Source organism: Rhinolophus sinicus, linkage group LG02, assembly GCF_036562045.2.
Source record: "Rhinolophus sinicus isolate RSC01 linkage group LG02, ASM3656204v1, whole genome shotgun sequence".
Classification (NCBI taxonomy): Eukaryota; Metazoa; Chordata; class Mammalia; order Chiroptera; family Rhinolophidae; genus Rhinolophus; species Rhinolophus sinicus.
In genome coordinates this window covers 76597111-76623793 of record NC_133752.1, presented here as the reverse complement: position 1 = coordinate 76623793, position 26683 = coordinate 76597111, and the positions used below count along the sequence as shown (strand labels likewise).

Genomic DNA, 26683 nt, shown 5'->3' with positions numbered 1-26683 from the left:
ACCACTTAACAAACTTAACTTTGTTTGATTAGTTTATTAATAAAAGGTGCTTAGCTGTCATTGTGCTTGCAAAGTAGACAATTCAATTGCTTGTGGTAGAGGGCAGAACTATTGCCATTATGGGGAACAACAAAAGAAGGTATGCTTATATATGAGCATTGTAGTCCTACATTTTAAATTTCATAAACCCAAAGAATCTACCTCAGTTTAACCTCTGAGAGATGAAAAAAGAGTAGCAGCAAAGCGATGGCCCAGAAACTGGAGATTCCCTTGTAGGAAAGGCATCCTGCCTCAGGGAACTCTACAGATCTCTGCAGCATCTCCAGCGAGCCAGAGGTAAGCGCATGCGCATCACCAGCAGGTCGCGCTGCCTCCCTTCTGCGCCTCGGTTTGCATCCGGGTCTTTGGGTTTAGCGCTCCACGCGCCAGCCGGGGTCGTTCCGGGTTTGCTGGGCGTTGGTGGTTCGCGCTGTTGAGCTTCGGAAGAGCAGTTGGGTCAGCAGGTGAGTCTGGGGGTTTGGGCCCAGAAGGGGAGTCCGGGTGGGGGACCCGGCTGGTCTTAGTACCGAGACGGGGAAGCGGAACCCGGGGCGGATTGGGACCCTATGGGCGGGGGGCATTAAACTTGGCTGGTGGTCCTCTTCGGAATTGGGCCTCCGGGAGGGGTCTTCCCTGGTCCCTCGTTATCGGCTTTCTCCTGACACTTGTTAAAAATTCGTGTCATCCTCACTTGTTTTCGTTATAGTTTGTGGAGGGGCTGGGCCCAGCAGGCTCTCCGTGGAGGGGGGTTGCAGCCCGGCCTTCTCTGCTGCTTCTCTCCCCTCGTCGGGATCCAGCGCCCCTGCCCCCCACGCCCCCTTCCTGGTCGGGGCTTCAGAGGCCGCGTGCAGTGTGGTGTAGGGAAGAAGCCCAGAGCAGGGATTCTGGGAGGCTAGATTCTAGTGTGCATTCTGGACTCAGCTGTGTAACCTAAGTTATGCATAAGTTCCCATCCGCTCCAAAGTTCTGAGATTTGTGTTCCGCAGCCCTTTCTCCAAGTGATGCACGTTCAAAATGAATCAGCACCTGAGGAAGATGAGGGAGGGTATGGTGCTGTGTCATTTCTTTGAGTGCTTTCTGGTTGTGCTATGTGCCAGGACCACAGGAGTTTGGATCTCTGAGGATTGACAAAAACACATTCTTAAAATCTGAATAAATGTGTCAAAATCATTCTACCTTACTCTGGGTGAGGTGATTCATTTGGGACTTCTGGGAGTGAACTCGGAGCATTCCAAAGAGTTAAAAAAAAAAAAAAAAAAAGGAAAAGAAAAGTTGCTGTACCTGATCTGAGAGACATACTTAAACCTCTTTCCAAGGAAGTCACCTTGTATAGTGTTCTTTTCCATGTCTAACTTCATAGTAAAAATCACCAGTGATATTTGTAAAAGTGCAGATTTCCTGGACCCCATTTCAGAAATACTGTCTAGACAGAGGGATCTGGGAATCTGTATTTTTAACACAAAAATGCTATTTATCTCTTGTTACTATGCCAGAATTCTAGATCATGGTGATCATAATTTTTTGTTATGCCAAATTTCTTGAGATCCATTTAGATTCCATATATTCATTGTAATAAGGCCTACTCCTGTTAATTTAAAGAGTTTGACACATTACTGTATGTAAAGTGTGGGTACGGACTATATATACAGTAATAAGTGAAGCCAGTTGTGAAAGAATTGGTTTGGGTGACAGAGCTATTTAAATATTAAACTAAATTAAAATCTAGGAATTGTGGAAATGTAAAACTAAGAACTAAAGTCTGCTGTTTATGGTTATAGTGTAAATGTTATGAATCTTGACAATATAAAAATAATACACCTTACAGAAATCAGGGGATGTCAGCAAGTGTAAGCATGCAATTTTCTCCTTTCATGATAGGTCAATCCACATTGTCTAAAATGGAGTCATAGTTTTTAAATGACTCTGATCTCTTAATATTTGTATAACATTTTTCCTTAACCGTAGAGTACTCTTTTAGGAACTAAAATCCCTTTTTGTGAAGAAATTTTCTTCCCCAAAGATCAGCTGTTTCTTTAGTTCACTATTTTCTTTTTCTTTGTTGAATTCAGGAATAATTAAATGTTATACTTTTTATTAAAAAAATATTTCTATACAGTTCATTAGATATATGGAATGATGTATGCCTAATAATGGGAATTATTTATGAGTAGTAGAATTTGGGCCTTTTTAAAAATTATTTTTCCTCCATAATTATTATCTTTGTTCTTAAATTAAGGGACTGGTCTTCAAGATGAACAAATCTTATAATTCAAAAGACAGATAAAACAAGGCAGCAGTCTAAGAATACATTTTGCTTCTTTAAGAAAGAATTAGTTTTTAAACTTAATCTATGGACCATGAAAAACTGGGAGGCCAAAAGAAGTAGGCAAAATCCAAAGCATTTATCATTAAAAACTCATCCCAAATTGGCAGACTGACGCTGCTGTCTTGCCATTTTTACAAACCCACTAATCTGATCAAGAACTCTAATATTAAGAATAAAACCAAGTATTTTTAAAGATAACACAACAATATACTGTAGCTCAACAGCTGATACTACAGCTCAGTAATCCAGAAGATAAACTTTGCATCTATCACCAAATTAGCAACCACGTACCTCTTAAAAAGAGAACTCAGGCTATTCTCCATTAACTTCCATAAAGGGTGGCTTTTGTTTAAAATTCATTACTTCATTGCCTGGACTGACTGTGTTCGTTTTGGTATTATACTAGTGTTTTATAAACATTGTCTCAGAGTAAAGCTAATAACTTTACCTACTCCTGGAACAATCAGTTTGGAAGAAGGCACCATATACTGTGATGAAGGAGGATCTCAGTTACCTAACAATTCATTATAAGGGCATTATAATTAATCACAATTGTATTCTGTGCATCGCAGGAACTAAAACTTAAGTTTAAAAACTCAACCAAAGCCCAATGATAATATATTACTTAACAATTTTCCCTTTGGGTTTTAAGAAAGATGACATTACTATTAAAATACAGTTTGACCGTTAAGCCTCTGGGTTTCTCCCATCATTGAATTTTGTTAAAACCTAGAAAGGGCCTGTTTGCTGGCACTTGTGAAAACCTGCAGAAAGAGAAGTTTGGGAGGGAAACGGCCAAATTAAAATAACCGTGGAGAGCAAAGAGAACTCGAGTTGTTTGACTCCCTCAGGTGAGGAGAGGTCACCTTACCTGCCAGCGGCTCTAGGTGAGGAGGACCACGGAAATGGGGATGGCGATGCGGGACATGGCATGGGTAGGGGCGTGCTCTACACGGAGTTGTGGAAGATCTTCAATTTGACCACGGTCGGCGAGGCAGGCGGCGGCCAGCGGATGATGTCCTTGGTGCGCTGGCCCAGGTACAGGACCACTACCCAGATGACCACGAGCCTGCGGCCCACCGGGGCATCCAGATATGAAACCCAGAAGGGGAAGAACAGGATATAAAAAAGTTCATTGCCCAGCTCCGTGCCGAAGCAGAACAGGTAGTAGAGCGGCCAGTTGCTCACGTGGTCAGCTCGCCCTCCTGGTCCGTCAGGGTCAGCGAGTTGTGGCGCCGGGCGCCTGTCGCGGCGAAGCGCAGCCCAGCGCAGTCAGCGGGTTCCGCACGCCGCTGGGGGCACCACCGCCCAGCTTGGCGGGACACATTACGGTAGCTCCCGGGAGTCCGGGGGCCTCCACACGCCTCTGGTTGCCACTCTCCACGCTGACAGTCTCTGGAAAGGGGTGCCACCTCCTCATCCTCCCTCAGGTCGGCGGCGGCCACGGAGAAGCAGCTCAGCTGGGCTTCCACGCTGCCCATCCGCTGGCAGCAGGCCACTTCCTGCGGCTTCTGCAGAGGCCAGCCAGCTGGGGCAGGTGCTGCCTCAACGGCATGGTAATGGTACCCATGCGCCCTGCGGACCCGAGGATGGCAGCAGGAGTGAGGGCCTGCCCTGGGCGCGGCCCCCAACCGGTCCTTTGCCCCTGTGCACCTGTACGGTGGCAGCCGCACAGCGCCACGGGCAGCAGCAGCCGCCTGTTTTTGTTTTTTTTGTTTTTTTACTTCTATGTACCTTTCTATATTGATTGGAATTTTTTAAAACTGCAGGTATCATTTTTATAAAAACGTATTTAATAAAAACAGGTTTGGTTATTACATTATAGGGAGAATTCTGGATTTTAGTAAGAAACCCAAAAGTTGGTGAGTAATCATTACTATCATTAACTTGCAATGAAGAAATGAGTACTGCTCTGTTTGCTGTTAGGTTTGTTTTATAGAACAACATCCTTGTAGAAACAGTGCAGTGTGGTGTCTCTATATTAAATTTGCCTTGATATGAATTCTGGCTTTGTCACTTAGTTACTGTGTGATCTCAAATTGTGTGAGTCCCTGTCCTCATCTTAAACCGGGCATTGTATTTACTTCTGAAGATTGTTGTAATGATTACTGTATGTACTTAAATGACCTAGCCCACTACCTGGAAGCCAAGTTCTGTTCAAAAGAGAACAGCTATTACTACTATTTTAAAAGTGCAGATTGTATTTGTATACATGCATGTCTTTCTTAAGTAATGTCCTTTTTCAAGTCCTCAGTGTATTACACTTCTACTTAAGCATCTATAGATTACTTAAAGTGTTCTGCAATGGAATTTTCCCAGGTCTGAACTTCTTGCCCTGGAAGCTGTGCATCACCATAATGAGGCTTGTAATTCTTGATAACTATGACTTGGCTAGTGAATGGGCAGCCAAATACATCTGTAATCGCATCATTCAGTTCAAACCTGGACAGGACAGATATTTTACACTGGGTTTACCAACAGGTAATAATATACCATTTTTTTTCCCATTTTAGTTACTGAAGGTTGTGGGGTTGAAGAGTTTCCTTTAGTAAAATGTTTTCCGTGTATTTCTTGCCGTATTACTGAACATATTAGCATATAAAGCCAGAAATAAATAATATACATATATGTGTGTGTATACTTAAACATATGTATAGTATCCACAGTTTGTTACTATTTTCTTTGTTTAAATTCTAGCTCACCTATCACTCCAAAATACAAAAGGAAATACCCTACCTTAAGTGATGGTCATAGTATTTTTTTGTACCTGTTTCTAGTACTGGTTTGCTTGTTTTTTGGCGGGGATGTCACTTTATTTATATAATTTCTCAGTAGTAGATTCACCTTACAATCATTAAGAGATATCTAGAGTATGTGCTGTTGCCTCTTGATTTCACCTTAATGGACTCATATTCCCATATTAACCCTTTGCTATTTCTGTGTTTCTTTCCATTATTAGAAGTATTATAAGTGAAAAATTTCGGAGGTGTCTCTTCATGGCAGAATAAACATGAGCATTAATTACATATTTTATTGGATTAGTTCTCTGTTAAGGTTTTTCTTAAAAAAATAACCAAGTGGTGTCATTGATCTTATGGCATTTTATTTGATATCATGGACTTCCACAGAAAAGTATTGAACCTGGAATTAGAGTGGCTACTTCCTTGGTTACTGTAAGACATTTGTTCTACATCCCTAAGCCTTGGTTTCCTTACGTAAGCTATAAAGATAATAATAGCTTACACTCTGTTTTGAGGCTCAAGTATGAGTGTCTGTGCAAGTCTTGTGTATACTGTAAATAAAGTTCCTGCAAGTGTGTTTTTATTTAAACAGCATTTTCTCCTGCTCCTCCACCCATGCATGCCAACTACATAAAAGGTAACAATCATAATGTTTTATCCACTTGCAGAATGTCCACTCTTTAGCTCACCAAATTGATTTTTTTGTTTGTTGTTTTGCTTTTTATTTTTTTGGTCCAGTGTAGTAGATCTTGATGATAATGGAAAAGAGGGATTTTTACAAATTGTGCACACTAGTACTGGGCTTCCTCAGCAACCACAGTTCTGATATGGGAGCCTCAGTGGCCTCTGCATTAGGTTGCATACTGATAACCTGGGCTACGTTCAGGCTAGCTGACTTAATCACTCTGTCTTGATTATGATGTAGAAATAGTAATTTGAGTGTGGGGTGAAAGGGCTTCAGAGTCATGAATGCCAGCGGTGCTAAACATGTTTTTGTGTATTTAAATTTATAACTTTCTTGGCTCTGGATTGTATAACTGCCTACTAATATACTTGCCAAGGGTCTATCTCTGGAAAACCTTTGTTGATGTTTTCTACTTTCCTCCTTCATTGACCATTAACAGTGTTAATCATGCCCCACCCATCCATGCTTTTGAAATTTGAGCATACATTTCTGTAACTGCAAGTAATATGCTTTATTGTAGTTATCCCCCCGCCACACACAATTTCTGAGGAATATCTGTTCGGTAAATATTGAAGTGATCTGAACCAGCTTGACATTTAAGGGCCTGCATGCTGTGGGCCTGACCTACCTCCCTGACTCATTCCCACCATTCCCTTACACTGAATCATGATAGACAAATTAGTCTGCTTTTAGTTCAAAGAATAGGCCTGAACTTGCTGGCTTTCCTTTCAGTCATGTTGCTAACGTGTTACATAATGAAAACTATGAGCTCTGGAACCAGACAGAATCTCTTATATCCCTGGCTTCACTGCCATGTGGTATTTGGCAACTTTTTAAATCTTTTTGACCCAATTCTTCCATCTTCAAAATGGAAAAGATAATGCCAACTTCCCAAGGTTGTGAGATTTACATGAGCTAATGTATGAAAACACTAGCGTAGCATCTAGCACATGGTAGGCATACAAATGTCATCTCTGAACCTCCCCCATCTTTTTTCTATTCTCAACTATTCTTAACCCATCTTGACTGCAGGAATTCTACTCCTTCTTCAAGACTCAGTTGAAATGCCATCTTCTTTGATCCTTCCAACAAGCTAGACTATTATCTTTGATTCATTATAGTTCTCCAGACTTCTAATAGGTTATTTATAACAGTTTTCCTTATGTTACGGTTATTTTGTACTTGCCTATCCCCATCTTGTGAGTTCTTCTAGGATAGAAAGGCTTAACCTTTGTTTTATCTGAATCACAGTAAGCACTTGCTAAATGTTAGTTATGTTAATAAAAGAGTATTGCAAAGCAAATATTAAAATGAAGTTTTTTAAATCAGTACACCCTATACAATATCTTTCATTTTTTTCTTCAGCCACTTTGATTAAAAAGTAGAAAATAATAAAAGCATTTTTTGTCATCACCATTGTAACAACTTCTCACTTTTTTATTTATATATCTTTAAGGAAGGAATCCCATAACTATACGCTGGACACTAAAAGAATGTTTATGCTTCTAGAAGGAAGAAGGAAAAGCATTTTTGTCCATCTTTTAGCCAGGTTTCATGTTGGTGGGCTATAGTTCTTTGAGAAGGAATTCTAAAATTTGACCACATAAATTTTAAATTATTAATTGCATTTTAAAACAATACATATGCTTAACTTTAAGAAAATCTGTTAGTCTTCTGTTCTCTGAATATGTCTATATTTATTATTTATAGCCACTTCTGTTTTCCTATCATCTCAAATGATAGTTTTTTTACTACTCTGGAATTTTGTGTGTGTGTGTGTGTGTGTGTGTGTGTAGTGTGTGTGTTTATTTTGCCAGAGACTGTTTAGTTCTGTCATACTTCTGCCTGCCACTTGAGTAGAAATTTGTCTGCAGGTGTCTTGTTTGTGATGGTGCGTGGATTCAGAATCAACACGCCAACCAGGATTGGAAGGACCAGGTTGTCTGCTGATAGAATGCTAGCAATCTAGCCTTCAGTTAAAATGAAAAAAGATAGCAAATTCAGAAAACAAAGGGAGGCCATCCTCAAGTGGCTAAATTCATTTATCTCTGTTGTGCCATATCATGAGGCAGTATCAGACATCTTTAAATTTTATAAAACATGTAAAAGAATTACACTTATAAAACAAGTAAATCAGGAACTCAGGTGAAGTATCCAAAGCCAAGGTCCCTTTCCTAGAAGTCATTTTACATTTTACTTTTTAACTGATACATGCTGAAGATAACAGAAAACGAGAAATAGGAGCTCCAGTTAAAATCTTAAGGCTAAGGTTCCTTACTTAATCCTTGCCAGTTTCAGAGTCTGTTTTGAAAGCAGGGACTATTAAAATTTAGCTTTGTTTTCCCTTTTGATATTAATACATGGTAACCACTTGAACCATTTATGTATCATTTGTGCTACAAATCCTCTAAGTTTTTTCCTCAGAAGGTGGATGTTTTTTAATTCAAATCTGTTCTCTCAAAGTTTCTAATCTTGGAATATACAACATCAATTCCAAATAACTGACAACTTATGAAAAATTTTCTGAACTAAAATGTCTAGTGACAGTTTTCCAGCTTTATCAGCAAATTCTAGTTTACTAAAATTGCAAAGTAGCTTGAAAAGAGACTAATTCAACATATTTGTTAATTGAATACATATTTAAATTAATAATTGCCTAATAAATTAGAAATATAGAATATCATTAAGAACGGAATAAAGTTAACATAAACCTTTTTAAAATTAGATTTTTAAGTTATGTTAGAAAATGTAATTTTTATCTATTTTAGGCAGTACACCTTTAGGATGTTATAAAAAACTAATAGAATATCACAAGAATGGAGACATTTCCTTTAAATATGTGAAGACGTTTAACATGGATGAATATGTAGGTAAGCTGTATTATTTGAATATATTACTTGGATCTATTATATATTTTAAATAAAATGAATATATTTTGAGAATATTTAAGATTTTAAATTATATTTTGAATATAATATGACTATATTTTCTAGAGTATAATGTACAGCCTTGTAACGAGGTTGGGAGTTTATATTTTTTTAAAATGACATTTTTGTGATGACAGGACAATGTAATAAAAGGAATATGGGACTAGAAATCTACTTCATCTTGGGCTCTGCAACTTACCAGTCTTGTAACTTTGATCTTATCTCTTCACGTTTCTCATTCTCTTTTTTCATTTTTCCTTAAGGCATAGTTAAAACCAGTCTTGTGGAACAATAAATAAAGTACATATGTGTAAAAGTGTTAGTAAAATAAAGATTTTTCAAGTATTAGGCTATATTTCTAGATGGAAAGCTTTTATAATTGATTAATATTTAACTTGCTTATCTAGAAAGATCTTTGAGGCATATAAGCTATGTTCAAATTTAAATATAATAATACATTTTTGATGGTAGCCTAAGTGTTAGCAAAAGAACTGTTGCGATTCAAAATACTTTCCAGCATATATGAAGAATACAGGAGGAACATGGCCCAACATTTCATTTATATGGTTTATTAATTTATATTGAGCTTAACACATAAATCAGTTCCATTGATTACAATTCTGTGTGTTTGAGAAGTGGAGTAGAGAGACTAAATGCACATGAACTAGACTTCTCTGTTTGAATTCCAGCCCCTCTGTGAGCTGTGTGACTTTAGGAAAATATTTAATTTTTCCATGCTTCTGTTGTTCATCTATAAAATGGGAATGATAATAGTATTTCCATAGATGTTGTACAAATTAATTGAGTTAATATATACATATACAGTGGTTAAAATAGTGTGTGGCATGTAATAAGCATATATCCCACATAAAATTGCATTTAAATTGAATATGATATAGAAAGGTTTTATATTTTAACTAGCATTTATGGCTTAATCAAAAAAGTAAATTTTAATTTCTGGAAATCATTACTTTTTTATTTATTAACTTTAGGACTTCCCAGAAATCATCCTGAAAGTTACCATTCTTATATGTGGAATAACTTTTTTAAGCATATTGATATAGATCCTAATAATGCTCATATCCTTGATGGGAATGCTGCAGATTTACAGGCAGAATGTGATGCATTTGAAAAGAAAATAAAAGAAGCTGGAGGAATTGATCTTTTTGTTGGAGGTATGTAAAACATTTGTCATTAATCATTTGTTAATATTTAGATCAGGTGCTTTGAATTTAAAAAAAAAAAACCTTACGATTGTGTAATGTAAAGAACACCTATGACTATCTGTAATACCCATTTATTTAGCTACTGATCTTTTCCTTTATTTTCATCAAAAAATAATTGAAGTTTGCAAGTTGGAATTGTTTAAATTATATCTTGAGAAATAGGTCCCAATCCCTACCAGAGTCTTCTCATTATCTTTTTAGAATTGACAGTTTACTACATCTTACAAGTGATGTGCTTCTTTTCCTAAATGATATTCTTATCCTTGTACTATTTCTTTAAAACTCCAACCCAGCTTTCTTATCAAATTACAGAGTCAAATCTCTAAAAGTTCACGTGTGGAACAAGTGGGTTTTAGTATTTCTCTTTGGTCACTTAAATGGCTTAATCTCACTAAGAAATCAGTTAAGAATAATGTAAGGTTTTATTTATCAACAGCCTTTAACTAATAAGAATTAAACTGTATAATTATGTTAATAATCTCCAAAGTGATTAAATGTTGAGTTGACTAAATTCCACTTGCAATTTATGTATATTTGTGTGTGTGTGTATGTGTGTGTGTGTAATTGCTGAAAATAGGTAGAAGAGTTTCTTCCTTTCTAATGACAACATAGTTTTCTGTCATCAGTATGAAGCATATGAGACAGCTAATTCATCACTATCAGAATAGTATGGTAACATCAGAATAACATCAATTAAACTGAAATCAAAATTGTTTTTGGCTAATTCTTTCGTATTCAATTAAAAATACTAAAGCTCTAAATTAACATTAAGTTCTCTGGATATATCTTATAATTAATTAATTTGAAGTCTGCTGAAAATTACATGAATTAGATCTTCAATAGAGCTGTGTGAAGTTAATTTATGGTTGAGGTGACCAAGTATGCTTGAGTTGGTTGCCCTTGGGAAAAATTAGATTTTAGAATCAGACATAAATTTGCATCCTGTTTTGCTCACTTACTATCTGTTTGACCTTAGAAAGTTTATTGAGGCTCAGCATAACTAAGTCATTTGTAAAACAGGATTAATGTTAACCATTCCAAAATGTGTATACATTAACCATGGTAAAACATGTGTTTTGCACAGTAGTTGGTATGTAGTTGGTACTCCATGAAGTGTTATTTCAGTCTTATCTTTCTCTCTGAACTACAGATGCTGAAATAATTGTTCCTTAATTTATTGAATATCCTGCTTTTTTACTGAATTACCTCTAAAGGTATCCAGAAAGACTGAAATTTTTTCCTAATGAAATATTTATCTCTGACTAGCAGAACCAGCATCAGTTAGTTTCTTGTGTAGACGGAATGGTTTTTCTCTGAGCAAGAATCCAAGTTAAGACTATTTTGCTTTTCAAAATAGAAGGTTATTTACATTTTAAATAAAATTTGTTGATATTGCCTCAGTATTCTTGGAAAACATTTGTATTCTACTTTTGTCCATTCTGAGATAATTTCCACTTGCACCTGCCAGTATCAGGGCTAAGGTGAGAGGTATTTGAGAATGCTTAAGTATTGCTCTACCCATGCAGTCTTTAGATTTTCTAAATTCCATACGACAATCAAGTAGAATTTCTGTAATATAATATACCTAAATTGTTTATCATAGTTATATCAAGAAACATTGTCACTCATTTGCTGTTATACAAAAAGGCATGGGGTTATTAGATTCATTATTAAAAATGGCTGCATGAAAAGTGTCTTTTTTACTTTTTGAGGACTTTTTTTGCTATTAATTTATTGAGCTTACAGAGGATCAATGTGAAAATTCCCTTGGGGACTCAATGCAGGCAATAGAATTTACTGGGGGGGAAAAACTGCTAAGAACTCTTTAACTCCTGTCTGTCCTTTTGCCTGCTTTCCAGAAAGTATCTATAGCTTAACATAATACTTAAGGCTGAATTTCCCTCAAAGATTTCTAGTAGAACTTACTTCTTTCTTCATAGCTTTAAGTCACTTCTCATCTTCTTTATAGGTTTTTGTGCATTCCTCACTATAAGCCACCTTACTTACCCTTTGAAACAGATGGAACATAAATTATAATTATTTATCACTGACTGTTACTAATGAACTGTACTTTGTTTTTTAACCAATTTTTGTCTTAAGTTTCCTATAGTAGTTCTCTTGTAAAAAAAAATAAAAATTAAGAGGATTTCCTTGTCTCTTCTATTAACATCTTCACTGTAGTCATGTGATGATTCAGGGTCTGACATTTTTATATTTAACATCCAAATGACATAATTACTCTGCATATAGGGACTGAACGGTTATTTCTTTGCATTTTCTTTGAACTCTTTCCTGTTTGGGATATCCTATTATTGGATGCGTACTCATGAAAGAATCATTTGATTCTATGCCTGCCTTTGTTGATTTCAGTTTGTTATCATTGGATTTTCAAGATGAGGCTTGGTATCTGGGTCTTACCACTTACCCTTCTTTTGTTCCAGGGTTTTGGTTAATAAAAACACTAAGAACTGAGCCAAATGGGATCAAAATATCAGCTTTATTAAAGGTAAAGTTGTATTAGAGATTGCAGATTGGGCTTGAGGCCAAAATGGGGTTTCCTTACTCTTCCCCTCTGAATTGGAAATAGTTGAATAAGAGAAGTCTAAGAATATTAATCCACAAATGCTCACTCCTGGGTACTGGAGCAGGAGTTTCCTTCCCTCAGTAGAAAAGAGAAAGGAGGAAATATACTCTGCAAAATTCTCATTCTTCCTCTGAGGACAAAAGTGTTAAGAAAAAGAGTGAGATATATCATGCAATCCCTGACTACTCCAGCAATAAAGTACACAAACATGAAATTTATAAATAAACTCTAAAGGTATTATTAACCTTAAAATTATCTTAAGTTGTTTTGCAAAAAAGAAAAAACAGTGGGGAAACTTTAACCCTCTTCTTTGGTTATGTGATTAGATGATTTGGTTTACAAGTAACAATAATCTAATGGTATCAAAAGTGAATTAATTGGAATGATTCTGGAGTAACTCACAGGATAGAACAGTTGAAAAAAACTGTCTTTGGCAAATACCATATGATCTCACTTATATGTGGAATCTAAAGAATAGAATAAATGTACAAACTAATCAAAAACAGTCTCAGAGATACAGAGAAAAACTGAGGGTTACTAGATGGGAGGGGGGTGGGGATGAGGGAGAAGGTGAGGGGACTAGAAAGCACAATCGGTAACCACAAGATTGCCACGGGGATACGAAAGACAGTTTGGGGAATATAAGCAATAATGTTGTAAAGATGTTATATGTTATCCTATGGACACTTGTCTTATTAGGGAGACCACTTCAGGGACAGTGTAGATGCCTGACCATTGCAGTGTACACCTGGAGCTGAAGCTGAATAATAATGAATGTCAACTATACTTTTATATTATATATGTACATATATATATATAATATGTGTGTGTGTGTGTGTGTATGGTTACAGGATGTGGAGTACAGCATAGAGAATAGAGTCAATGGAATTGTAACAGCTATATACGATGTCAGAGGGATAATAAATTGGGGGAGGAGGTTATCACTGTGTGAAGGGTGTAAATCTCTAACTATTACATTGTTTTGTACACCTGAAACAAACAAACAAAAAGTCTTTCGAAAAACAACTGGGGGGGAGGAGCCTCATGTCTCTGAGGCAGGAACTCATTGACTTTCCCTATAGTGCTGTCATCTAATGCCTCAGCTCTACATGCCTTTTTGCTTTCTGTATCCCTGGTCAAGTTTCAAATTTCAGAATTTCCAGAGACAAATTCTAATTATTTCAGCTTGGGACAAGTACTTATCGCTAGACCACATCATCCTGCCTAAAAAAGAGGGCAGGGTATTACGATTGTTGTAGCCCCTGGTGTGAGGGGAGCAGAGTCGGGTAGAAGAAGCAGGGAGGAACTATGAGTGTATAGACTAGCTCCCATCCTTTCATTCATGCAGCCATTATTTAGTGAGGGCCTCCTATGTGTCTGGTGTTTTTCTAAATGGTGAGGGTACAGTGATGAGGAAAATTAAGTTCATACTCTAATGCAGTTTACATTCTACCCCACAGAACTATAGGAACACAAGAAAGACATAATTTAGACTCTGAGGTTTCACAGATGTTTCATAAAAGTACTGATATCTTCGTTTCAACTTAAAGACTGACTAAGAATTACCCATGGTTTTCAGATTTCATTATTCTTTTTCAGAAAGTTTTATAAAGTTTTGTAAAACATTCTGAACATTTTAAAAATACAATTTTATATCAGGAAGCTCATATCGTGAGTTACTCATGGTCAGCAAAAGAATTTATTGACCCTTCGCCCTCATGAACCATTGCTGATAACTTGTTTTGTTGTACCCTTTTGTATGACCCAAATCACCAATGAGACCATTAGTGTTGATCCTGAAGCACTTCCTAATTTTTCCAGAACTTTTATTTTCCTGGTTCCATCCTTTCCTCTTTATACACACAGAGACATATAAATATTTGAGCAGATGTATTCTTAAGAGGGGAAACCACAGTTTTACAAATCTAAAGAGAAATGCCTTCTATAATTCAAATCTTATGAGCAGATACAAACTTAATTGTGGAAACAACCCGTACATGTAAACAACATGCAGTCTGGCTTTATATGTCCCCACATTAAAAATTCCTAGATTGTTGTGCTTTGGTAGTTGTATATCTGCTTCCTAAGGTTTTCATTTCTTCTTTCTTCCTTCAAAATCAGGTTACTCTTTGTCATACTTTACCTTGTAACCTGGGAAAATTTTGTTAGAATTGTATGTTAAGTGTCAGTAAAATACACATAGCTATCATTAAAGTAATTATACAGATTATAAATGTAACATATTTTGACTCAGAAAATTTGTAAGTTTATTTTTTGATTGAGGTTGCCAGAAATCTAGCTAGTAGCGTACATACAAGGTCTGACAATTAAGTTCACAAACTTGTTGCAACGATGTTGCTAACCTTTTTTGATATCAGAGGGATTATTCATTATTAATTTGTACCGACTGGACAAACAGTTAACCAAGTTTACTATTTGGAAGTGCTGAAAAGGCTTCATGAAAAAGTTAGACGACCTGAACTTTTCTCCAACAATTCGTGGCTCTTGCATCACAACAGTGCACCAGCTCACATGGCACTGTCTGTGAGGGAGTTTTTAGCCAGTAAATACATCACTATATTGGAACACCCTCCCTACTCACCTGATCTGGCCCCCAATGACTTCTTTCTTACCTGAAGATAAGGAAATATTGAAAGGAAGACATTTTGATGACATCCAGGACATCAAGGGTAACATGATGACAGCTCTGATGGCCATTCCAGAAAAAGAGTTCCAGAATTGCTTTGAAGGGTGGACTAGGCACTGGCATCAGTGCATAGCTTCCCAAGGGGAGTACTTCGAAGGTGACTATAGTGATATTCAGCAATGAGGTATGTAGCACTTTTTCTAGAATGAGTTTGCGAACTTAATTGTCCGACCTCGTATATATGAAACTTGATTTATTTGTGCCATAGAATGATTCTTGATTTTATGAAAAGATTTAGCTCCAATTTAATTCAAATAAGAATTTTTATCTAAATTTTAGAGACAGTCCTAGAATATTAGAGCTGGCAGTAGATCTCCTTAAAGTACTATTTTCAAATTGTGGTTGTCATTATTAGGCCATGAAATCAATACAGTTAGTCACATTTACTATTTCCCTTTTGTATGTTTTGTTAATGAAATGGAATGTAATCCATTGTGATTGTATGGCTCCTAGTAGAGGTAAGTATTTTTTCATGGAATTCTTGTTTAAATTATGTGTATGTATGGGTGTGTATATGTACTAGATTGCAGTGTCACATATATTTCTTACAAGAGGTTACAGTAAAACAAATTTGAAGAAAACTGCCCTAGATAATGTCTCGTCCAGTCTAGACATTTTTGTAAGTGAGGAAACTGTACTACAGTGAGGTGCAGTAGTTAGTTGCACCATGTAGATTAGAACCAAGCAAGTTAGAGTACAGAGACCACTGGGTAGGAATCAGAAAACTTAAATTTCAGTGGTCTTGGTATTTACTAAATTGTTACCGTGAACAAGTCACATATTATTCTTGAACGTCAGTTTCCTTTTGAACTTAAGAGTTGGTGGGAGAGATGAGGGAAACACATATGCCTAATCTGTCTCACTAGATTGTTAAAATATATCTGTTGCTGAGATAATGCATGTGAAAATGCTTTATAAACTATGAAGTATTATTCTAATATAAGGAGATACTTATTATTGCTAATTCATTGCCAAGCATGTGAAAACCACTGAAATGTTAAATCAAGTACAGGAACAAATGTTTTAATATGTTAGAAATTCAGCTATCAAATAAAACAAGATAAGTGTGATTATGACTATTGTTTTGCTCTTAAAACTTTGAGAAACCTCATTGACTTTATGTATATTTGTGTGTGTGTGTATTTCTTTTGAAAGGAATTGGTCCGGATGGTCATATCGCTTTCAATGAGCCAGGATCCAGTTTAGTATCAAGGACAAGATTAAAGACTCTAGCAATGGACACCATTTTGGCAAATGCTAAATATTTTGATGGAGATTTATCGAAGGTGCCAACTATGGCTCTAACAGTTGGTGTGGGGACAGTGATGGATGCTAGAGAAGTAAGAATTAAATGTTGTTTGATGTTTTTCCTTTGATATCTAGATTTTGGAGGAATTAATGGTACCAAATAAGTGATATTTTGGTTGCATCCTGATCACATTTTAAAATGTCTAGCTTTCAGTTACTTTTGTCAGTCTCTTTGCCATATTTCGAATTTAAGTGAATTAAGTCTTTTGATGCTGTAAACTAAGCATCAGGCACCACCTCTTTCAGGATACTGCTTCATTTGCCTATTCCTGCTTTACAGTTTGAGGTCCTAAAATCACCCTGATCATATATGGTCTGTTTTTAAGTGAAACAGTCTTATGAAAAACTATTGGGACAAAGATGCAATACTAGTTAACACTAAACTACTTTTGGAGGCTCAGGATAATTTAGTGCAATGTGCTTCTTGACTGTAGGAGGATGGCCCATTTGGTTTCCAGCAGAAAAATAACTCATCTAGGACTAAATTTGGTATATTTTAAAAGGTTCTAAATTTGGTGTATTTAAAAAGGCAAGAGCTCTTAACAGTAGGCCCTAATTTTTAATTTTTAATTGGCTGTCATTTCCTTCCCTGAGAATAACAAAACAAACTATAGTTAGCTCATGATTTAAGTGGTTAAATTATATGGAAACCCTAAACTCTATTCGTTTCTGGCAGCTGGATGGGACAGTTGCAGAGGAAAGAATACAGGCAAGGGAATGATGAGTAAGTAACTAACCTTGACGTAAATATATCTGGACTTGAACTTACAAATAGAACTGACATTCAAAATGTAGGACTATTTCATCTGAAAGTCATCAGTATATGAAAAACCTTTCAATGACTGAAATTTTTTAGTAAGTTAAAAAGATTTCAGAGTAATTTAATTTCTACAATATGGTACTGAAAGTTATGCACATAGATTTCTTATATTTAACAAGATTTAAGTTATAATGCAACTCCTATGCTGATTCTTAGAATGAACAGAAAATTACTCAAATACTGATTTTTCTTTTGGTCAATTTTTCCAACAAAATTGTATGACGCCATTCACCTCACAATATTCATTCCCAGCATGATTATAAAGAAAATCATTACGGTAGAAGTATTCTAGGGCTTCATCGTTTTCCCAAGGGCCTTAGTGCTTTGATTTTTCATAATATTCTTTTGAAACAAGTATGTCATCATAATGATTTTCTTATCTTCAGTTGTAGGGCTTCATGTGTACAGATTTTCATTTGCCAGTAGTTTTAACTGAGCTGTTCTTCAATGTCATATTCATTAACAGCAAATGTACTTACTTAAATTTTGAATCCATGTGTGGGGCAGATGCTGCTGTTAAATGGAAAGTAGGTTTGAATGGGAAACTAAATTTTTAAGTGATCTGTAACTGTCTTCACCTTTTTAGCTACTCAGGAGAACCACCTGCAGGCATCCTGGAAGTGACACCCTGTCAGTTATTACAGGGTTCTTTAAGAATTGGGAATCGTCAGCTAGATAAGGAACCATACCGATCACTACCCTAAGTTATCACTCTTCCCTTGCCTTGAGGCCTTTGCACTGATGGTATATGTGAAATGCCCTACTTTTCCAGTCCTTCTTAGCTAAAATGGCACCAGTTTTCAACTTTCAGAGCTTCCTTTCATGATCATAATCCTCATCAAAATTTTTTTCTTTTATTCTCTCACTCTCTACCACTCTTTCTTTTCCTTTAGCACTTTTTGCGATTTCTAATTGTTTTATGTTTACTGGTTTAATATTGCTTTTTCCTAATTTATAATCTCCCTGAGTTTATAGATCATGTATATTTAGCACCTCACACTGCCTGTCACATAAGATATTCAGTAACTGTTGGGAATCATTTGAATGAGTTATAGTTCATAATTCATTTTGGACAAAAGTTGGTTCTAGCCACAACTTGGCCATCTACCTGAACCACCAGATCTGATTTTTATTGACTTGGCGGTTTGCCAAAAGCCAAATTTACTCTCAAAGGATTAAAATTTGTTTTTACTGAGATATAAAGATAATGCTATGTATTTTAAAGGTAATCTCAAAAGAAAAGACACATATTTTTAACTATTGCCAACTGAGATCTAGATGTTAAAGACTCCTTATACTTACACTATCCAAAATTTAAATTAATCTTTCTACCAAAATTGTCTGTCTTCTGAATATTCCCTACCTGGGTGAACAGCCATACTTTCCGTGGAAATTATCTGAGCTTGAAACATGTGTCTCATTCTCAGCTTCTTCTCCACATCTAATCAGTTGCCAAATCCCAACTTTAAGATAAGTTCCAAGATAACTTGGAAATAAATAAGGATCCAGTCAGCGTTTTTTTTCCCTGCTTAAGATTCTATTTAAAATGTGAGTGCTCATTTATTTTAAATAATTTTACTAAAACCTAAAATAATACATAAGGACTAAAATAAGTAGTCATGACTTTATAACCCATCAGTAAAAAAAAAAAAAAAAAAAAATCACTGGAGGTTAACTAAGAGCACTAAAGACACAACTTTATCTGTGCCTGCTTCTGTTTACCCACTGCCTTTGAAATTCTTTAAATATATCGTTAACAAGGAATTGATTTCAAATCACAATCTACATAGACCGATTTCTATGTAACACTATTTTTGAAAGCTAAAAAATTTCCAAATACCTGAAATTTCAGGTATCAGTTTTGCAGAAATGCCTAAGCATCCTCAGAACTCCTTTGCTCCTGATGCTTTTTAGATCACAACAAAAGTAAACAAAGGTTTGGCAAAGGTTTCCTGAAACTGGCAAAGGTTTCCTCTAGGCCCAGGTGTCACGTCCCTGGGTACTCCCAATACTTAACTTAGGCTCTATCTCATCAAGCAAGCAGGGAGCAAGTTTGTTTATTTTCTTCCCCATCCACTGACTAGATGTTTTTAAAAAAACTATTTCCCAATTGATGTTTAATAATGCAATGTGCCTGAAATGTAAACACTGGCCTTTCTATACAGGATTTTATGTTTTGAGAGCAGCAGGATCACTCCTGGTGTCTCTGACAATGGCTCTGCCCATCAGATAGAATTCCTTCTTAGGAACAAGATTGACAAAATGAGGAAGGCAGTTGGACATGGCATAAAAAATAGAAATGATAGCTATATCCCAGGGATCTTCTCAGTTGAAGCCAGGCACTTCGACCTTTTTGAAATAGACATGTCATGTCATCAGCTCTGGAAATACCTAGCAAGTGCAATCTCCAGCATTGCCTTTTCCTGAGCAGGGAAGTCAGACTTTGTCCAGTTCACACAGATCTAGTCAGAGAACACTGGGTTCTTGGAGTAGACCCTGTACCAGGCACTGTGGACAGCCACATATATGGGTATCTATTGGCCAGGCTGGTCACAATGATTAGCTCCTTGTCAGCATTGCTGAGCTGGCTGGTTTCCTTGTTGAAGATGGCACTGTAATAAGCAACGAAAGCTCTGAATTCCAATGACTGGTAAGACTACACATTAAATATAATTTGGTAAAAATCCTCTCCTCCATTTCCTCCATGAGTTCTACAATGTCAAAAGGCAAGTCCTTCTTGTAGGGAATGGGATAACCAATGATGGATTTGGACTTCTCTTCCTGCTTAATCTCATAAAGGTATAACTTCAGGGTCACAATGGGCAACTTTTCCCAAAAAGTAATGATTGTCACAAGGCAAAGAGACAGCAGCCTCAGGATGCTGAGGTGGCAAATCATGGACACAGCAGCACGTGGTACAGAAGCCAGTAAAGTAGTTTTGCAGAGACTATTCAAGTACTAGTCTAAGACTTCTGCCAGATTGCATAATAATCACGTATGGGACCCTGATTCCCAGGTCCTTATTTCAACAATTTTGAATAAAAAGACAGGATGGAACAAAAACCCAAATTTTTTTGTTTGTTTTTAAACTCTGTACCACATATCAGTCTTAAGGGGGATAAAATGGGTAAATAATGTCTAGCAAGGAAAACTAATTAACAAATCTATTAATTAAGGTAGTGCTTGTCTTATATCGTAGTTAATTTTTGTTTTGAAAAACATGCTTTTAATTATGTGGTTCCACATTCTTCATTGAACCTAGATCTCTATACTTAAGAAGCATCAATGAAAACATTAGAAATTCATTCATATCTTAATGCACTCATGGGCTTTGATATTAAAACAAGGTATCACTTCAAAATGAAAAAATAATCTTGACAAAAGAAATATCTGTTTCGTTAATCTTTAATTTCCTCTGTTTTAGAAGATCTGGTTATGAAATATATGCAGAATTTTTGTTATGGATACTTTAGAATTACAACCACCTTAATATTCATTTTTAAATTAACAGTTGTAATGAGATGATGTATTCTATTACATAAACCGTTTTATGATTAACAGACTGCTAAAAATGATAAAAGATTCATTCTGACACATATACACTCACTCATTTTTGCACATTCTTTGAATTACTTCATAGGGTGTTACAGATTTGGAACCAAGAGCTTAGTTTCCTGTAGTTCATAAGAATATTCAGTCATGTGTACTTACAGGGCAGTTCGGGCATTTCAGTAGATCCCACATCCTTCTTCAAATCTAGTTTTGTTCCAGGATAACTTTAGATAGCACAAGTTCAATGACAGTCTTCAGGCTTCTTTCTCTAGATTACTTTGCTTTTCCAAAGTAGTAATTATTGCTTATCTGGACTAGAATAATTTGTATCATTCCTAGTTATATCAATTATTTGTTGACCTGTAATTTTGCTTTTGCAAAACAGCTCTTTTGTTTTTCTTCATTCTCCAGGTCTCTGCACATCAGGATTTAATGTTAATAGTCATATGCTAGGGTATGTTCATTAATACTACATAATAGGATACTATTTGACTTTGTTAAACCAGGAGAAACACTTTTGTGCTTGCCTCTTACCTTCAAGAATAGAAATAAATACTTTGAACTGTGAAGAAATATGGAGCTGTTTATTTTTATTTTACTTTCAGAAGGATATTGATGCTAAAGTCTTTCTTAAAAAGAAACAGCTTCTCAATCATTTGGAATATGTTTTAAGAATTAACAAGCAATGTTCATGATTTTTCAGGTAATGATCCTCATAACAGGCGCACACAAGGCATTTGCTCTCTACAAAGCAATAGAAGAAGGAGTCAATCACATGTGGACTGTTTCAGCTTTCCAGCAGCATCCCCGAACTATTTTTGTATGTGATGAGGATGCTACCTTAGAATTAAGAGTTAAAACTGTGAAATACTTTAAAGGTGAGCATTGAAATTTCAAAAGCAGAATGTGAGAATATTCCATTGTAGATGACAAATTTAATGTAATTGTGGAGTTACATCCTGCACTGTGGCCTATTGAAAACTGGCATTGTGCCTGAAACAGCAGCCAGTTCTTACAAGGAATAGAAACAATATTCAAGAATATCTCATCTCAGATTAATAGCTTTCAGAGTAGTTTCCTTTTTTTTCTTCCATGAAGAGAATCTCTTCAATCTATATTTTTAGTAAACAAGATTTTTCTTGAAATCAAAATTTAATAAAATTTTTACTTTCATATTAAATATACAAGATTAAATAATGCAAAGGGAAATGTATATGTGTATATATCCTTTCTGATTTTCTTGTTTACCTGTCCTACTCCCCAAGCTATGTTTAGAACTAATCAGATAGAATGGTTTGCCCAATATCTCATTTAATCTTCATAATTCCAAACAAATTCCCATACATTGAAATTATAATGGTTAGGTATCAAACAGTATGGCATAAACTCTGTAAGTAAGCAGGAGTTTGATTACCCAAACTTCTGCATGTGTATTTTCCTTTTGCTTTTTCTTACAGTTTAGTTCAGTAATTCTTAAACCTTATCGTACCAGGTAGTATATATATAGCCCCATATGCTTAATGTAATGAGTTTCTTCAAGGAAAATTTTGACTGTACTCAGTTTAGAACATATTCCCTGCTGAAGAATCAACTCCACATACAAATACACACATAAACAAGCTGTATAAATAGGTACTCTGCATAAAGCACCTGTATTTATATAGCGAATATGAAAATGTTACGTAATAGGTCATACTTATAGATGAATAACCCATAAAGTATGTAATACGTATACTACTAATACATAAATGTATAATCTTTTTCCTTAGTAACTGTTTACTTAACATGTGTTAGAAAAATTACCCTGACTCAACCAAACCTGTATTTCATGAATATCATTACTTTGACAAAGTTAAAGAAGTTAATCTATTTCATAGCCTCGGAGACACATCTTGTTTCACATTTATCTTGTCGGAAATTGGGATGTGTTTAAAATTGATGTCATAATCATAGTTTATCTGGTAGCATTTTTTCTTATTGGTACATAAAATAATGTGTCTTTCAGTCTGCAGCATTTCATTCATGAAATATAGTACGTAAACTTTAAAATTAATACATCAATTTAAAGGAAACCAGTAATTCATAGTTAAGGTAAATGTGTGAATATGGCAAATACTTTGAAGGTGATACACAAATGGAAGTTTGCAAAGTCACAATTTTTAAAAATTTTGATCATGTGTATAAAGTTCTGTATTTGCACTTGTCAGTTGTGAGCATTTTCCTTTTTTACTAAATATTCTTCAAAAGTATTTTTAATGACTATGTAATAGTTAAGCAGACATATCATAATTTACTTAAACATTTCCTTGGTGTTAAACACTTATTTCCATTTAATTTTTATCAGTTAAAGTACCAATTTTTTTACCAAGCCACAAAATAAAGTTGAAAAGTTGTTAGCTTCTCAGTAATTTGACAGATAAAAGCAGAGAATATGTGATAATTTGTGAATAAAAAAGAGAGCTCTTCAATGGACTTTTACCCGCATATGTCCACATTGTCCTTTAGATTTCATCACAAATATTAGATTTCTTGAAAAAGTTAATAGAAGGAATCCTCATTATCTGCATATTTTAATGCCTATTTGAAGGAAATTCATTTAACATTGCCGTTTTTCTAGTACTAGCAATCCCCAGATAAACCCGTTTGATTTTGTCAATTTAGTTTTTATCAGAAAAATTTTAAATTTTACAGACTATTTAGTAAGATATGGACTAGCCAATACTTATATAACCAGGTGCTATTCAAAGCACATTATACTTGATTTACTTCTCACAAGTCTATGAAGTTGGTATTCTTATGTCATTTACAGATAAGCCAACAGGCTTAATAGAGATAAGTTACTTACCCAAAGTCACACAACTCATATGTGGCGAGCTGGGTAAGTGAAACCAGGCTTAACTGGAGTCGGCGCTTTTGTTCTGTTTTAATGCCCCACTGGCTATGATATGATCTAAATTATATTTCTCTTTTTTTCATACCGTACTTACTGCTTCCAAAAAGGTCTAGACATATGTTAAAGATAATTTAAAACAGAAGGGAAGTAGATGATTACATGTATTTAGTTCTCTCAGTTCACCTATCCAGAATCGAAGCTTTACTGGAACATTTTGAAGTATACAACTATTCATGAGAGAATTGCTGCATTGCCTTTTTGAGGACACTGTATTTTCCACTTTGAAGCAATGTTATTTCTGAAGAGGTTCAGGATATCAGCTTCTTTCAGGATGCCTCCTTCAATATGAAGAATGGAACTCAGACATTGTTCTGGGTCATATATATATATATATCTCATTTTACAATAAGGTATTTTGAAATAGGGTAGAATAATTATATTTATAAACTTATACCCAATATAAATGTAGTTTTATATGAGGTCTGACAATTAAGTTCGCGGACTTGTAGCAATGATGTTGCTAACCTTTTTTGAGATCAGAGGAATTATTCATTATGAATTTGTACCAACTAGACAGTTAACCAAGTGTACTATTTCGAAGTGCTGAAAAGGCTACGTGAAAAAGTTAGGTGAAAACGACCTGAACTTTTCACCAACAATTCATGGCTCTTGCATCACGACAATGCACCAGCTCACACGGCTCTGTCTATGAGGGAGTTTTTAGCCAGTGAACAAATAACTGTATTGGAACACCCTTCCTACTCACCTGATCTGGCCCCCAATGACTTCTTTCTTTACCTGAAGATAAAGGAAATATTAAAAGGAAGACATTTTGATGACATTCAGGACATCAAGGGTAATATGATGACAGCTCTGATGGCCATTTCAGAAAGAGTTCCAAAATTGCTTTGAAGGGTGGATTAGACGCCAGCGTTGGTACATAGCTTCCCAAGGGGAGTACTTTGAAGGTGACCATAGTGATATTCAGCAATGAGGTATGTAGCACTTTTTCTAGGATGAGTTTGCGAACTTAATTGTCCAACCTCGTATTTGCCATATCCTCATTGAGATACTATTAACACTTCAAGATATACTAGAGGATATTAATCCTGTAGTTATCATCTGTCATTCATCACATTCCATTCACATCACTACCCTTTCTTCTGCCATTATTAAAATGTGCCAACACAAATTTAAAGGGTTCTGATTATTTAGCTCCTGAAGAAAATGCTGATTAACTATATCTAAAACAGTAAGAATTATCAGTAAATGGAAGTTTATTTCAATATATACCTTTTGAATGATAAAAGTAAATCACAGGAAAACAGTTTGATACACTTTTTTTATTTTGCTTTTTAAAATAAAACTTATCTTTTGTGTGCTTGAGATAATATACTTTTAAGACATCATCATCATAGTGAACAGGTTTTTTTGTTGTTGTTTTATCCTTTTTAGGCCCTACTGCAGTAGCTTGACAGAGGTTGACTGAGTACAGATTGGGCCAAAACCATAAAATTGACATTTCAAATGTCTGATATTTTAACTTTTCTTCTTCTGGCAACAAGTCAGGAAGTCTACATTTTATCAAAATTCAGAATTTACTTGTTTATGATTTAAGTAGCAATTATTTATTTTTATCAAATTCTTGTGTAGAAAGTTGTCAGTTTTTACCTTAAGCAAATTCTTGACTTATCTAAAAAGCAAGTAATAAAATTTTCAAATTTTATAGTATGGAAGCAGCCTTATCATATGTATAAAAGTTACAGCCAATGTATACTTTAAAAAAAACTTCACAAAGGAGCTGAATTTTTAATTTTTATTCTGATGTTTTAAAGTTCTAATGTATTCTTTCCATGATCCAAGCTGTAAGAAATGATAGATGAATTGTATCAAGCAGAATGATTTAAAAGCTGATCCTCTAGAAAAACCCAACATCTTCTAAATCTTATGATTGAAATTACAACTACCTTTGTGGCCCCCTCTCTTGTTGGGTCTCTCCATTCTCCATTTTACTGCTCTTTACATGATGGTTATTGAAAATGGATTAAACTTTTCAGTTAAATCCTGTTTTAAATAAGATTGGTTCTGTTTGGAGATATCCGGTAAATCTTTTTCATTAGCAAATATTTCCTTTGCGCTATAAAGCATTACCTTTTAATATATATTTCTGGTATACGTAAATTATATTTTCAAGTTAGTGTCATCAGCCAAGAAACATGGGTTATTTTAAAGTCCCTTCGAGCACACTGTCTAACATGTTATCAAAAAGTATAAGTATCCTTGCCTGAAAGTAGTTAACATTCTTCATGAAGTTGGCTCATTAAGTGATTTGAGAAAATAAAATGTAACATATTGAATTAAAACCCCCACAAAAGTAGGGACTTTAGTTTTGTTCACTGCGTTATTTCAGCATATAGAAGTATGCCTGGTATATTGGAGGCACTTGGTAAGTTGTGGGTGGTTGGACAGGTAGGTGGATGGATGAACACATGACTATGAAATAGTTATCAGTTTAAGGTACTATATTATGTCAGTCACACTATGAAGTTTATAGGATATTAAATGAGGGCAAGAGTTATAAAAAAAAAAAAGCAGTTGCAGAAAACTTTAATTGAGCTGCTCGTATTGAGCCCTGGAAGAAGGGCAGTATTTAGGTTGGAAGGAAATGGCATAAGCAGAAGCACAGATGTGAGGATGAGCTGCATAGTAGCAGGAAAAGTTCCTGTTAATAGAGAACAGTTAATGTGTTCTGATAAAATGGGGCTAAATTATACTTTGAAACAAAATGGACTGTATGGATTAAGTGCAAAAAGCAAACCGGGACTTATGTGCCAGTGGCTCTTCACCTTTATGGGGTCAATGACACTTTGACAAT

General features: G+C 35.4%; 1 protein-coding gene and 1 pseudogene across 1 annotated transcript in view; one reads left to right on the top strand and one right to left on the bottom strand.

The window, feature by feature from the left end:
• Positions 1-351: 351 nt before the first annotated feature.
• On the bottom strand, positions 352-4080 carry LOC141570004 (sphingosine-1-phosphate phosphatase 1-like; annotated as a pseudogene).
• The window catches only part of GNPDA2 (glucosamine-6-phosphate deaminase 2), a 30869-nt gene continuing 4548 nt past the window's right edge, over positions 363-26683 (top strand). Inside the window, exons 1-6 of the mRNA XM_019741011.2 lie at positions 363-503; positions 4685-4846; positions 8560-8661; positions 9711-9893; positions 16391-16575; positions 21619-21793. Of these exons, the coding sequence (XP_019596570.1) occupies positions 4723-4846; positions 8560-8661; positions 9711-9893; positions 16391-16575; positions 21619-21793 (769 nt within the window). The 5' untranslated portion in view covers positions 363-503; positions 4685-4722. The remainder of the gene's footprint in view (positions 504-4684; positions 4847-8559; positions 8662-9710; positions 9894-16390; positions 16576-21618; positions 21794-26683) is intronic.